Source organism: Mauremys mutica, chromosome 4, assembly GCF_020497125.1.
Source record: "Mauremys mutica isolate MM-2020 ecotype Southern chromosome 4, ASM2049712v1, whole genome shotgun sequence".
Lineage (NCBI taxonomy): Eukaryota > Metazoa > Chordata > Testudines > Geoemydidae > Mauremys > Mauremys mutica.
In genome coordinates, this window is record NC_059075.1 from 63,575,418 (window position 1) to 63,589,558 (window position 14,141).

The 14,141-nt window shown below is 39.0% G+C and overlaps 1 protein-coding gene across 1 annotated transcript in view; it reads left to right on the top strand.

Annotated features, from left to right (window-relative positions):
* The window catches only part of STARD9 (StAR related lipid transfer domain containing 9), a 170,893-nt gene that overhangs the window by 51,689 nt on the left and 105,063 nt on the right, over positions 1 to 14,141 (top strand). Inside the window, exon 4 of the mRNA XM_045014653.1 lies at positions 13,932 to 14,048. Coding sequence (XP_044870588.1) covers positions 13,932 to 14,048 — 117 coding nt within the window. The remainder of the gene's footprint in view (positions 1 to 13,931; positions 14,049 to 14,141) is intronic.

The window sequence follows — 14,141 nt, forward strand, 5'->3', positions numbered from 1 at the left end:
TTCTGGGTACACGTCTGGCTTTGTTGATTTGTTTCCTTATTTCCTCGTGCAGGTATCGTAGTTTTGAGAATGCTTGGTGAAGATCTTGTAGTGCCTCATCCTCCCTGATTGAACTAACCTAGTTATCTCTAGACTGATTCTTGCCTGCATATTTATACCTGCCTCTGGAAATTTCCATTACATGCATCTGACGAAGTGAGTGTTCACCCATGAAAGCTCATGCTCCAAAATGTCTGTTAGTCTATAAGGTGCCACAGGACTCTTTGTCACTTTTTACAGATCCAAACGAACACGGCTACCCCTTTGATACTTGATTATTCTCCACATTCATTCTGTTTAATGATTTGAGATTTTAATCAACTGTTTTAATCTTAAAAAGCTTTTCAATTCACTGTTGGTACTGAGGGGAAAGGGAAGGAAAGCAGAAGATGTTGGATTTTTTTAATAGCTCATATTTGAAGGACGTGAATACGCCATCTATGACCCAGAGAAATCAAGTGTCTAGATTTACAGTTGTTTGTATCGGTAAGGGTGTGGTAATTTATGTTGGTTTGTAATATTCAGGCCAGAACTGGAGCATTGGCAGGAAATTACAAAGGACAGTCTCGGGCAGCCTAATCTATAGGCTTGTTCTGCAGACTATAGTGGTTGTATTGATGAAGTTTGCTCAGTTTTTAAGAGATTCCCCTATTTTCTGTATAGGGCATGTTTCTCCAGCTGGCTTCTTTTATATTGGAGTAAATGTTTTAAGTGTGACCACTGTTGATCACTGCGTAATGTGACAGCTTCCCTCTTCTTTCTTTTAAAAATTATATGGAAAACAGGAATCTAAAGCTAGTAATAAAACTCAGACAAGAATCAGAGTAAGTTAATTTTGTTTATCAAAATAGTTACTTTCTATACCTCCCTCAATGTATTGGCACAGTTGGGGTATGCCAAAGAGTAGAACTTGATGTGCATTCGAGTTCTTGTGAAGTATGTTCAGCACCCTCAAGAGGCCCATTCAGACTAAACAATGCCAAACACAGGAAATTCATTTCCAGCAGTGTGAGCTGGAGCAAATTTGTTTCTGCTCCAAATAGACAAGAACTGTGCTACAACAATTATATTTAAAAATGGAAACCCTGTCTCATAGGACTTCCTTACTATTGTTTTTTAAGACTTGTTTACATGACAGTGTTTTTTTGTAATCCTCTCTTCTCCTTTTTCTACATCTTACATATCTCGTTTCTTTTCAGCAGTGCCAGCTGATCTAGTTTGAAGGGGGAGAAGCCAGTTTGTAACTATGAATGTATATTTTATAGGGTTAAGAGGTGTTTTCAGTGCGGTGATCTTGCATCAGCTGAGTAAGGAAAAAAATAACCATTGACAACTGAAGTTAAAAAAAAGCTAAAATGGGGTTATTAGTTCGATGATGATATGCTGAATGGTGCTCTGCTGTTGCTTGAGGATTACAGATTGTTCAGATATTTATCCTTTGTAAATATCTGAACAGTTTGGATTAGTACATTTTTGTAACAAAGTCAAGAAAATGTTAGTTTTTCCAACAAAAGTAGCACAAAGTGATTTAATTATGGTGTTTTATTTTTAGTTAGCTCAGTTATGTTTATTTAGTTTTATATATGCTTGCTTATGTTTATTAATAAAATATATAAAAAGTCCATCAAAATTGCAACAGGGTCGTGAAACTCTTCCCTAAGCTGTGATCTATGGGCTTGTCTCTAGCTGATGGTGAGACTTGTTTTCTTTTTTTCTTTGTTCACTCTGTGAAAATTAACATGAACATTTAAAATGGAATTTGAGGAATTACGAATTTTCTAACTTTTGATTTATGGAGCTGGTCTGGTTTGTCATGTGGTGAAAAGCCAGTTATTGATCCCATAAGCCATTTAAACCCGTTTCCCCCCCTAATAAACACAATTGCTTGAGATGTTTTTGAAAAGTATTCTATTTATGGAGGTGATTACTTACATCATTTTCCTGTTACTTTAACTTGTATAAGGTCATATTGCTCCCCTAATTTCAGCCTAAATTTTTACAGAAGAAGCAGTTTGCTTTCAGCAAGTTACTCACTACTATTATTGTTTACAGAATACATCAGTGGACCAGGAGTGACTTTTTAAAAATTGATCAAAATTTTGACTCTCACCTCTCACTGAGTATGTTACACATAAATTCATTGCCTCTTTGAAATGTCTGCAGTTTGTGAGGCAGATTAATTTAGTGCACCAGAGAAATGTCCTGAAATTCTCATTGTATCAGGTGCTTGAAAATAAGTTAGGGCTGGTCCTGGCAAAATGCCAAGTTGTTGTAGTCTAAGCAAAATAGAAGTATTATTTACCATAGATAACATGGAGTTAAAACAATCCTGATTGCTCATAGTATTCCCCTGGATCTGCAAACTTGGTTTTCAACACTGTCTCTAAAGGTCTACTACATTTTTCTTCCATGATGTTATTCTGAGATTTTTGGCTTATATTTGGGTATGATACTTTCAGATATCCTGACATACAAACCATTTTTTTCCAAGAGACTAGCTATTGTAGTTTAAAGCTCTTGGCTCTTTTCCCTTTTGTAATTCCAATAATCTGCTTTTAAAGATCTAATTGAGTCAGGAAACAAAAGATCAGCTGTCTCATGGTTTTAAAACTCATACTACCAAGACTGGATACACTACTTAGTATCAACCATCCTATTAAATTGGCCAAGAATTACTTCAGTTCATGTTAATACAATGAAAAGTGAGAGGATATAGACTACAGAAGTTATTCATACATTGCTGGCTTACTAGTAACCAAGACCACAGTAAAGATTGAGTGATGCCTCATAATATGGCAGGATAGTGGGAAAATATAATTACCCAGCAAATGTTTACAACACATATTTACAAAGTTAAAGTAAACATTCAAATTTTGTGGGTATTTTAATGAAGAAAAGCAGCCTAAACATCTTAAGGCTAGGCAAAGGCCTCAGTGGAAAAATACAAGTGTCCCACTTGCTCTCAAATCATTAGGGCTGGTCTACACTGGGGGGGGGTATCGATCTAAGATACGCAACTTCAGCTACGAGAATAGCGTAGCTGAAGTCGAAGTATCTTAGATCGATTTACCTTGGGTGCTCACGGTGCGGAATCGATGTCCGCGGCTCCCTGTGTCGACTCCGCTACTGCCGCTCGCTCCGGTGGAGTTCCGGACTCGACAGGAGCGCATTCGGGGATCGAGATATCGCGTCTAGATGAGACGCGATATCTCGATCCCCGAAAAATCGATCGCTACCCGCCGTATCCTTACTCTTACTGGACTCTTACTGGACATACCCTTACTCTTAACATTAAATGTCTATAACTTTTTGATGTCGGATTGGACACTCTCCATCCTAGATTCCATGTCTTCTAGGCACCATTCCAAAAATATATTGATACGCATTGAAGAAGAGAATACAAACATGTTCATCATATAAATACTTAAGTTTTGCATGACAGAGAATGCCATGTTCCAAAGCCAAACACCAGTGTGTTTCTTAGTATCTTGAAAACTTGTTGCTTTTTTTTGTTTGTTTTTTAAAGAAAGTCATAGTATAGTCACTATAAATCTGGATTTTAAATCCACTGCAAGAAATTTTTGAGACCTTGCCTCCTTGGAAGATTTTTAATTCTCTTGTCTAAAGTGGAAAAAGAACAATAAATGAGTTTTGTGCCCCTTTTTGACTATCCATTTTCTAGAAGTAAAGGTGCCTTGTTAATTTTAGCTTCAGATGGTTTGAGAATTTTATAATCCCAGTTTCCAAAAGTGTGTCACATAAGTGTTCTAAATGTAGAGAGCCAAATTAATTCCCTGGTTCCACCAAAAGCAACCTTGGTCTATGGTAAAAGCTTCTGCTGGCATTCACTTGGGAATTATTATTTTTTAGCCAGTTAGAGTGAGTATAAGTAAAGTGTCCTGGATACCAAATTCTGTATCAGTGCTTTTGTGTCCTGCAGCAATAAGAGAGTGCACTTGCAATCAAGAAATTCAATTTGTTCACTTAGGTCCAACTGTGGTAAATTTTGTGAAGCTTTGTTGCTTTTAATATCAGTGGAAGTCAAAAGGCTAAAACTCTTGCCTTTGTTTTGAAAAGGTTCCCAAAACTTTGCTTCAATTTTTGTTCTATTTCTTCAATTTAATTTTTACTTTTCAAGTAGTACTGTTAATGAATCCACATCCTTTTATCGAGACCAGTTTGATGTGAGAAGATCAGTTATGCTCAGACTGTGGTTTGTGTTCCAAGTTTCATTGCATTTTGTAGTCCCTCATTTCAGACTCAGCAGAGATTTAGGCATCCTTTTTATAATGGAGCATCATACAGACTTGCAGTATGTTTGTATTCAGAAGGATGGCTTTCTGCATACAGTACAATGCATTTTTTAGCCTTCCCTTTTAAAGAGGAGTAGCTCAGCAGTGTATCATTAGGCCTCATCGAATTAGTCATGTTTTTAAAATTAATTTGCAGAAAGAACAGCAATGGAAGCCTGTACTGGCCTAATTTTAATTAATTGTTTAAATACAAACAGAAAATTCTATAGTTTTGGGATGATTTATCCTCCGTTCTTTGAATATGAATTATATACATGAATTACGTTCAGCAGTGTGAATAATATGTTTACAGCTCTAATATTCATGTGAACTTCCTTGCATGGTTTTCCTTCATTATTTGGGCAGGTGAATTAAATGTGCCAGGGCAAAATGTATTTACAATGCACTAAAACCAACCAAACAAACAAAGCCCTAGGAAACCCTGGCGTAAAAAGAGTACAAAGAGGAACTGAAAAAAAAAGATGATAACCTAAATTAATAGGCATCAGGAAAGAGGAGGCACATGTGAAATATTTAGGGCCATTTCCTGCAGTCACAGTTCAGGTTAAAATTTCAATGACAACATTAGGCGTTTTGCATGCATAATCTAGTCTCTGTATGGCAATGTATTTAAGATATTTTACAATACTGTTGAGTAATACAAAAGAGTCTTAGTGTCAGGTTACTTATGTATAAAAGGGAGACAAACATATTAAGAGGCAATTTTAAAAGGCGCAAAGAGGAGTTGGGGCCTAACTTTTCTGTCTTCAAGAAAATTCCTTTAGAAGTCTGCTGATGATATTTTGATTAACTGGACCAAGAGGTAGTTACTGCATGCCTGAAAGTAAGAGAGGTTAAAATTGTCCTTTTAGATGTCTCTAAGATTCTCCTGCATATATGTGAAAAGGAGTTTCCAGGCACATTAGCTAGTCAGAATTCAAGATAAACAATGACATAGGATTTGATTTAGCTTTAATGATTGGCTGACATCAGCATCTGTTGTTCTCATTAGTATTTGGGAAATGGCCCCTGGAAGGAGATTTTTGCCTAAAAAATGTGCTTTTAATATGTGCGAAGTAGTATATTCTAGATCGATTATAGATTGGCATTTCTCAAACTGGGGTCTGTGGACCCCTGGGGTTCCCCTAGGGTACTCCAGGGGGTCTGCGGGCCTCGCTGATCAAGTCCTCCCCCTCCCTCAACTTCTCCCACTCCTTCTATCTCTCGGCGGCTACTGAAGCCAAACTGGGAGATTTTAGAGGCTAAAAGTCTGGCAGCGTAGCAGGGCTAAGGCAGGCTCCCTACCTGCCCTGGCCCCATGCCAGTCCTGGAAGCAGCCAGCACGTCCCTATGGCCCCAGGAACTGCAGCCAATGGGAGCTGCAGGGGCAGCATGTTGAGGGACCCTGGACCACCCACCTAGGAGCCACTGCCAGAGAGATGTGCTGGTCACTTTTGGGAGCCGCTTAAAGTAAGTGCCGCCAGGCTGGAGCCTGCACCCCTCCCCCACACCCTTGCCCTAGCCCAGAGCCCGCACCCAAACTTCCTCCCAGAGCCCTCACCCCCTCCTGCACCCCAACCCCCTGACCCAGCCTGGTGAAAGTGAGTGAGGGTGGAGGGAGCGAGTGATGGAGGGAGAGGGGATGGAGTGAGCAGGGGGCAGGAAGGAATGGGGCCTTGGAGGAAGGGGTAGAGTGGGGGCAGGGCCTGGGGCTGAGCAGGGGGCTTTGAGGGTCCCCAAAATTTTTAAAATCAAAATGGGGGTCCTCAGGTTGCTAAAGTTTGAGAACCGCTGTTATAGATGATAAAACTGATTGAAAAAATCGTCCAATTGATGACAGTTTCAAGTAACATTAATTGGGCCAAATTTTTCGTAGTAACATCAGTTCTAATGGAGTTACTATGAATTTACTCAAGACTGGATGTCTTTCTGCAAGCTACGCTCTAGCTCAACCAAAAGTTATGGGCTTCATGTCAGAAATTACTTGGTGAAATTTTGTGGCCTGTGCCATGCATGAGGTCAAGACTAGATGATCATAATGGTCCCTTCTGGTCTTAAAATTAATGGATCTATGAATACCCTGGTGTAACTGAATGCAGAATTAGTTAATTTGTGTCTTGATTTTCCAGTTGCACTGGAGCTGCTTTTTTTTTTTTTCCTAATATGTATGCCAGTATGTTTAACAGTAGACAGCGATAGTTCAACTGTGAGATAAATTTAACGGGAAGGAATGTTCTTGAAAGCAGCAACTACTGTTTATACTTGCTTGTTTAACATCTTGTGAGCATGTGTGAAAATGAGAAGAAAAGAAAAACAAATCTTAACAGAAATATAAGAAAAGGGCAGAAAACAGTTTGAGAAGCTGGAGAGAGACTGGCATGCAAATCAAGGGGGAAGAGGCAACATAAATTAAGAAGGGAGCAAATTCATCTCAGGTGTAACTACTGAAGTAAGTAGTTTCAAGTTATGAATTTGGCCCTGTATTCTGAATGCAAAGTGCTGGATTTCAGCTGCATAAATTCTATTAAGGAATTCTTTGTCTTTAAACCTTGTATGTTGAGTTAAGAATATACTCCTTAAATCGAGTTAAAAGCAAAAGTTATCTTTACTGGTCAGTTTCCCAAAAAATATTGTACAGTTATGACAACTGTTGTGATGTATTCAAACCTCTTTGGTTAGAAGTTTCAACAAATATCAGCCACTGATTTAGGAAATTCTAACACAAACAAGATATATTTTCTATTCAGCAATGTTCCCCCCTCAAAAAATGGTCATTATTTGTAATATGTTATTCACAAAATAGTTATTTTATAATCCTGGATAGCTACTATGATTTTTTTTTTCATGAAAACATAAGATTTAAGTTTGTAAAGAGCCATTTTATTTGGACTATATTTGATGAGAATTAATAGCCAATATATAAATAAATCCACTTGTGAACAGTAAATCTGTTTGAAAAGAGAAACAAGATATTTAACTTATCCTTTCATTGTTGAATAATATTTAGCAACACAGTTACAAACATATATGCCAGGGCTGTTATCACTAACTAAACTTACTGCTTATGAACCACTTGACTTGAACTTATTGTTGCTATCTGATGAACCTTGCCTCTGATACTACAGAATTAGGAGAGATTCTTTGGTCTTGTAGTGGTTGTTTATTGGAACAACTTATCTGAAGAGAAGTGACACTAAAGAGTGGTGTGTATTGTTGTTTTTAATATGTTTCTGTGGTAAATGTGTGAGGGTGGGTTTTTGTCCAGTCAAAGTTAACATGCAAAGTGTTCATAGTCTATGCAAGCTAAGGATAATTTGCTAAATTGGAACTCTGACACATGGCACACTTAATTGAATACCTTTGTTTTCTACATTAACCCCCCTCCCCTTTTTTTAAATTTTGGGTAATGGGTAAAAACTAGCTGTTTGTAGAGGCAAACACAGACTACTTATAGAAAAGAACACTGTTGCGTTCATATTTCACTTGAGAAATTACTAATATTTATTGTTTTTATATAATTTATACAGTATCTAAATGTTGCTGGTCATTTTTTACACAACATTGGAAGGAAATGACCACTGCCGCAAAGTCTATAATCTAAGGACAGACCAAATATTACAAACTAAAGAAGCTTAGAGGAATATGAGGAGAAGAATTGTGACCACAGGCTTATGGGGTGGTATTTCTTAAACTTTAAATTTATTTTTAAAAATAAATATTATGAGTCAGAGCAAGCGGAAAAATGAGGGGTGAGCTCAAAAATGGCAGGGAAAAAAGATGGAAGGACAGAAAGGAATACAATGAATAAGAGTGGGCAGTGATGGATGTGGGTAGGACACTGGGAAGGTATGCATGGTGACTAACATGATGTAGAGTATGCAGGTCCCAGAATATTAGAGAGAGAAGGTGGATGAGGTAATATCTTCTATTGTACCAACTTCTGTTGGTGAGAGAAACAAGCTTTCGAGCTTACTGTAACCTCAAAAGCTTGTCTTTCACCAACAGAAGGTTTGTCCAATGAAAGATATTACCTCATTCACCTTGTCCTATGATATATAGTGTAAGATGAAAAATTCAAAGCATTCATTGGATTCTGCCACAACAGTCAGGTGAGTGCTACTCAAAACACAAATTTTATATTCCCCTCCCCCCCAAAAAAGAATGTTGAATAATATTTTTGTAGTGATCCACGCTTCACCATATTAGTTAACATTTTTATACAGCGGCATAAGCATGCATGTTGCTTTTCATAACAAAGACACAGTCCTTGTGCTGACTTACCTACCATCTTAACAGTATAATTCATATAATCTGCAAAGAAATGTAGTTTTTGCAAGTCAGAAGAATAGTGCCGTAGAAACTTAGGGTACTGAATCACCCCAGTTAACTCTCTAGCATCTTGAGGGCCCATCTGTCTGCAGGTCTAGGTAGAGAGAGAGAGAAAGAGTGGTTCTGGCTTCTGGTAGGTAGGGCTAGCTTTGGACTCTTGGGAGGAACTAGGTCCATCCAGTTTCCATCAATTTCTCCTTCCATCCCAGCTTGTGGCCCTGACATGACCCAACCTCCCAGACCAGGAACTAGCAGAAGGAAGGTATTAGGATCTGAAACTGGGAAGGAACCATGTGGAGGCAGCAGATTCTACAGGCACAAATACAAGCACAGGAGGTTTGTGCGGAATAAGCTCGAGTGTGAATTTAAAGTGCAATAGCTATTCGACCCTAACTCCCCATGTGGACACTTTTATGCTGCACTAGGAGTATCTTTGTGTGCTTTAGCTTAGTTCACTTTCTGACTGCTTGGGAGGCATGATCTGTTGCTCAGTGGGGGAGGTCGTGTAAAGGTTAAGTTGGCGGGAGAGGACTTGTTTAGAAAAGGGGAAAAAACAATGAAGGGTGGAGAAATAGGGGACTTGCTGTGAGGGGAGGAGGGGAGAAAGAGACAAGATTGTTCTTTCTAAATGCGGTGGGAAACAGTGCAAGTTAAAAATTCAATCCACACTCTTGAGTGACATAGTTATACTGACCTAACTCCTATATGATCTAACAGGAGGGCGTCTCCCATCAACATAGCTACTGCCTCTTGGGGAGGTAGAGTATCTACACCCACATGAGACGCTTTCCTGTGGGTGTAGGTAGCATCTTCACTGAAGGGCTATAGTGGTGCAGCTGTGCTGCTGCAGCGTTGTAAGTATAGACAAGCCACTAGTTAAACTGATGCAGACCCCTAATGTAAACACACTTATACTGCTTAAACAAGATGTAAATAGATTTAAGTTTAAAATGGTCTATCTTTCTAGCATAGACAAGGACTATTACTTATAACTGTCTCTCATAGCAGGTGGTTAGTGTGGCCCGGTTTCTGGTTGTATGTTAAGTTAACAGCTAAGAAGACTAGCGGCTGCTTTAAACCTTTCTATGTAATAGAGTTTGTGCAGTCTTACTCCCTGTTTCTTGGGAACAGTACAACTTCAAACATACACTTTCATAGTGTGGATCACAAGATTTACCTGGTATTCAAATATTTAAAAGTTTCATCCTGTTTTGTACACTCAAATAGGGCATGGAGGCTTTTGAGATCTTTAGATAATCAATTCTTATGCCACTCAGTAAAACATCAACAACTCTTACTTCAGCTCTCAACCCTGGGTATCTTCAGATTTTGACAGGGCCTTGACATTGCTGTAGAAGCAGCACACTCAACCCCTAGGAAGGAGAATATCATTTTTGACCAACACTTTGTGGTCAGCATAAAGTGAGCTCTTCCCCAGGCCATGTTCACCATTCCTTGTTTGGAAGGACAAATTTCCCCCAAACTAGACCTCAAAATGGGGGCGGGCAAGAGCAGATACATAAGAAGAAAAAGATGGGGGGAGGGAGGAATCCCAAAAATATCTCTGTTCTTTTACCCGTCAACAAAAAAAATAAACCAGACCCATATTTCCATTAGCAAGGATATGGAGGATTGCTAAATGTGATGGGCAAGAGTGGAAATAGGGTGTGCTTCCCCAGTACTTCAACCCTTGGCCAGTGTATAACTTCAGTACAAAAGGTTGAGCACATTTTGACCTTGTGAGATTGATCTATAGGCCCTGTCACATCAAGGAGCCTGCATTAATTTCCTACCATGATGACTCAGGCCAAAAATCACAAATATTATGGTTTGACTTGTGATCATTAAAACTCAGATGCTTTTCCAAATAATTGTAACGTTTTAGGGAAAAAATGGCCTAATTTGGATTGTGCTGATGTAATGAGTCTACAAACACGGAGCCAAATTCTTCCTTCAGTGCTCAACAGAAATAATGGGATTACAACAGAGCATCTTAGAGAAGAATTTGGTTTACAGACTTTTTTAGTCAGTGTGTTTAATAAATAGCCTGCCTGAGATTGATCACTGTGCTCTAAAGCAGAGGTAGCTAATAGTAAATCAAACATTCTATGCTGCCATGATCCCAGGTCAGTTACTTCCAAGTGCTTCCTTAATTAGAACACTGTTGGAGCTGTTGCTGAGCAATTAGACCTAAATACAGTTCAGAAAACACTTTGGTGAAATCCAGAACTATTTTAGAACACAATAGGGATACATTTCGGATCAACCACTTTCTAAGCTGCAACAGCACTGTGGTTAAAGAAACAAAAACATGTCACAGTTCCAAAGCACAGCAGGACCACCAGTCAGCAACTATTGCTATATCAGAGTTTTGGGAAACTTGAAGTACTTTTCTATTAGTAAACTTTTGTTCTCTGAAGCACGTACAGGGCTCAGTTCTGCACTCATTACTCTTGAGCAGTCCCCTTAAAGTCCATAGAACTCACTGTGCGAGGTAAGAACTGCAGGATCAGGCCCATATTCTGATTTGATATTTATTCAATTATTTTTAGAAGAGCGTTGCCTTTTCCAGAGAAACCACCGAGTTAAATAACAGATGTTGAAACACTACTACAAAGCAACTTCCAAGAATACTCTAACCTCAAACCAAATCCCTCCCGTTATATTTTCCCACAGCTCAAAGAAGGCCTCAAGGGCAAAATACTGCCTGTGATCTTATTTTATATTTCAAGTGTGTGTGATTGATTACAAGGAGCAAATTTTTGAAAAGCCTAGTGGTATCTGGGTTCTTTTAGCAGAGAACAGTGCTACAAGAGAACAGTTTCCCAGTGCCCTGAGAGAATGTGAAGTTGTAACTGCATTCTGCTGGGCAAAAAGAAAATATATTTTTAATAGAGAAAAGGATAATCATTAATAACATTTATACATCCGTGTTTTTACAGACATCAACATAATGCGTTCTCTGCCCTGAATAATTTACAATCTTTATTTAATAAAAAAAATGCGCAGGATAGAAGACAGGACAGCAGTACATGAGTGGGTGAAATCCTGTCAATTAAGTCACTGGGTAAAATGTCCATTGACTTCAGTGGCACCAAGATGTCACCTTCTAAGCAGGAAGAAGACATGGAGCAGAGACGGGAAAGGGAGGCTAAGGGAATGGAATATTAAACAAGAAGGGAAGGAAGAAAAAATTAGAGCAGAGATTACAGAGGGTCTTGTAGGTGAGGATGAGGAGTTTGCATTTGATGTGGCAATGGGTAAAAAAAACATGCAGTTTCAGCCTTCTGGATGACAGCAACCTGTTCAGCATAGCGCTCTTGTCCATCATATTAAAGTGTCTGCCTGTGTTTTCACAGTGCTTGGTTGGTATATGTTGGTAAAGGTGTTATATATTGTTAGGCAGGTCTGTCTTCCTATTTACATTGTACCATGTTTGAACCTTCCAGCGGCTGTCATTCCTGACATAGAATACTTTTGTTAGATATACTGCCATTGATCCACCAACGATGAGCTGACATTTGACTTCTGGCTCAGATGGTTTATTATCAGAGAACACAAATAGCCAAGTTGTCCTTGATTAATGAAATGTGTGCATATAGTCTCAGCCTTCAGTGGAGTTGGAACTATAATGAATTTTCTGCGAAGAATTGGCGTCTGTTGTGATTTGAACTGTAATATGACCTGCAAATTAAGTCTCAAGAGTTTATTTTTGATAGCTCTGAGTGTTACCCTTGCTTGGGATTGGGGTAAATTGATGTTTTCCCTGCAGTATATTTGTCGTCTTTATCCACCATTGCTAAATTTAGTACATTTACCTGTCTGTGAAAGAAACAAAGGTTGACTGAATGTTTGCAGAGTATGGTATGTAACTGTGTATATATACAGGTTAACTTTCTACATGAATAGAAAATATTTTTATACTTACAATATTTTCTTTGAAAGACTTCAGCTGTACTGAGTTCATTTATCCTGTGCTGGAGGGCTTAGCAGTTGACAGCCAGCACAGAGGGGACTCCATACTCCAGCATACCTAGCAGAGGAGATGACTACTCTTTACACTGCTGTGGAGTGGGGGTTTGGTATGTTGGTGATTGGGTCAGTGGGTTTGGGCACAGTCCAGTCCAAACAGGAAAACACAAAGTAGGAACTGAGCAACAGGTAACACCTGTTACTTTCTGCCATGCCTAGCAGTAGCCAGCTTTTGGCCTTGAGGATTGTGATGCCCAGCTCCTTTATTAACTTTATTAATTATTTGTATTGCTGTAGCGCCTTGGAGCCCTAATCGTGATTCAGGACACCATTGTGCCAGGTGCTTCACAAACACAGCACAAAAAGACAGTCCCTGTCCCAACGAGCTTACAATCTAAGTATAAAACAAGAGATGACAGATTGGAGAAACAAGGGGAATTCAACCTTACCCAAATAGCAGTTGGCAATGGTTCACTGTCGCACTGGTTGGGTTCTGCAGGGATCTGTCCTGGGTCTGGTACTATTCAATATTTTTACTAATGACTTTAATAGTGGAGTGGAGAGTATGGTTGTAAAATTTGCGGGTGACACCAAGCTAGGAGCAGTTGCAAGCACTTTGGAGGATAGGATTAGAATTCAAAATGACCATGACAAATTGGTCAGAAATGAGAGACAAAATTCAGTAAAGACAAGTGCAGAGTACTACACTTAGGAAGGAAGACTCAAATGGCCAGTTACAAACTGTCTCTGTTGTAATACTGCAGAAAAGGATCTGAGGTTAGTGGATCACAAGTTGAATGAGTTAATGTGACACAGTTGCATAAAAGGCTAATATTCTGGGGCATATTAACAAGGGTGTTGTATGCAGAACACGGGATGTAATTGTCCCACTCTGTTTGTCACTGGTGAGGCCTCGGCTGGAGTATTGTATCCAGTTTTGGGCAGCACACTTTAAGAAAGATTTGAGCAAATTGGAGAGAATCCAGAGGAGAGCAACAAAAATGTTTTAGAAAATGTTTAGAAAACCTATCCTGTGAGGAAAGGTTAAAATAAGTGGGCATGTTTAGTCTTGAGAAAAGGAGATGGGGGGGGGGGGGCGCTGGTTACAGTCTACCTTTTTTATCTTGTCCACTTTCCACATGTTTGTTAGTCCCATGAAATAAGTCCATACGCAAATGGGATAGAATTTCTTATCATTTTAGACTTATGAAAAAAAGACTAAATGATGTTTGAATGGCAGTGAGTGTTTCCAAGGAGGGAATGACTCACTGAGTGCATTTTTTCTTTCGATCGTTCCAGGTTTTCCAGGACCTCGGCACCTCAGTGCTATCTGGTGCTTTTAAGGGGTACAACATCTGTCTTTTTGCATATGGACAGACGGGTTCAGGAAAAACGTACACGATGATGGGAACTCCAGTGAGTCATAGCCTTGATTACACTATTTTTTTAAAATCTGTTTGTTAAATTGAAGTTCATGATTAAGATCCTAATTAAGCAAAATGTTTAAGC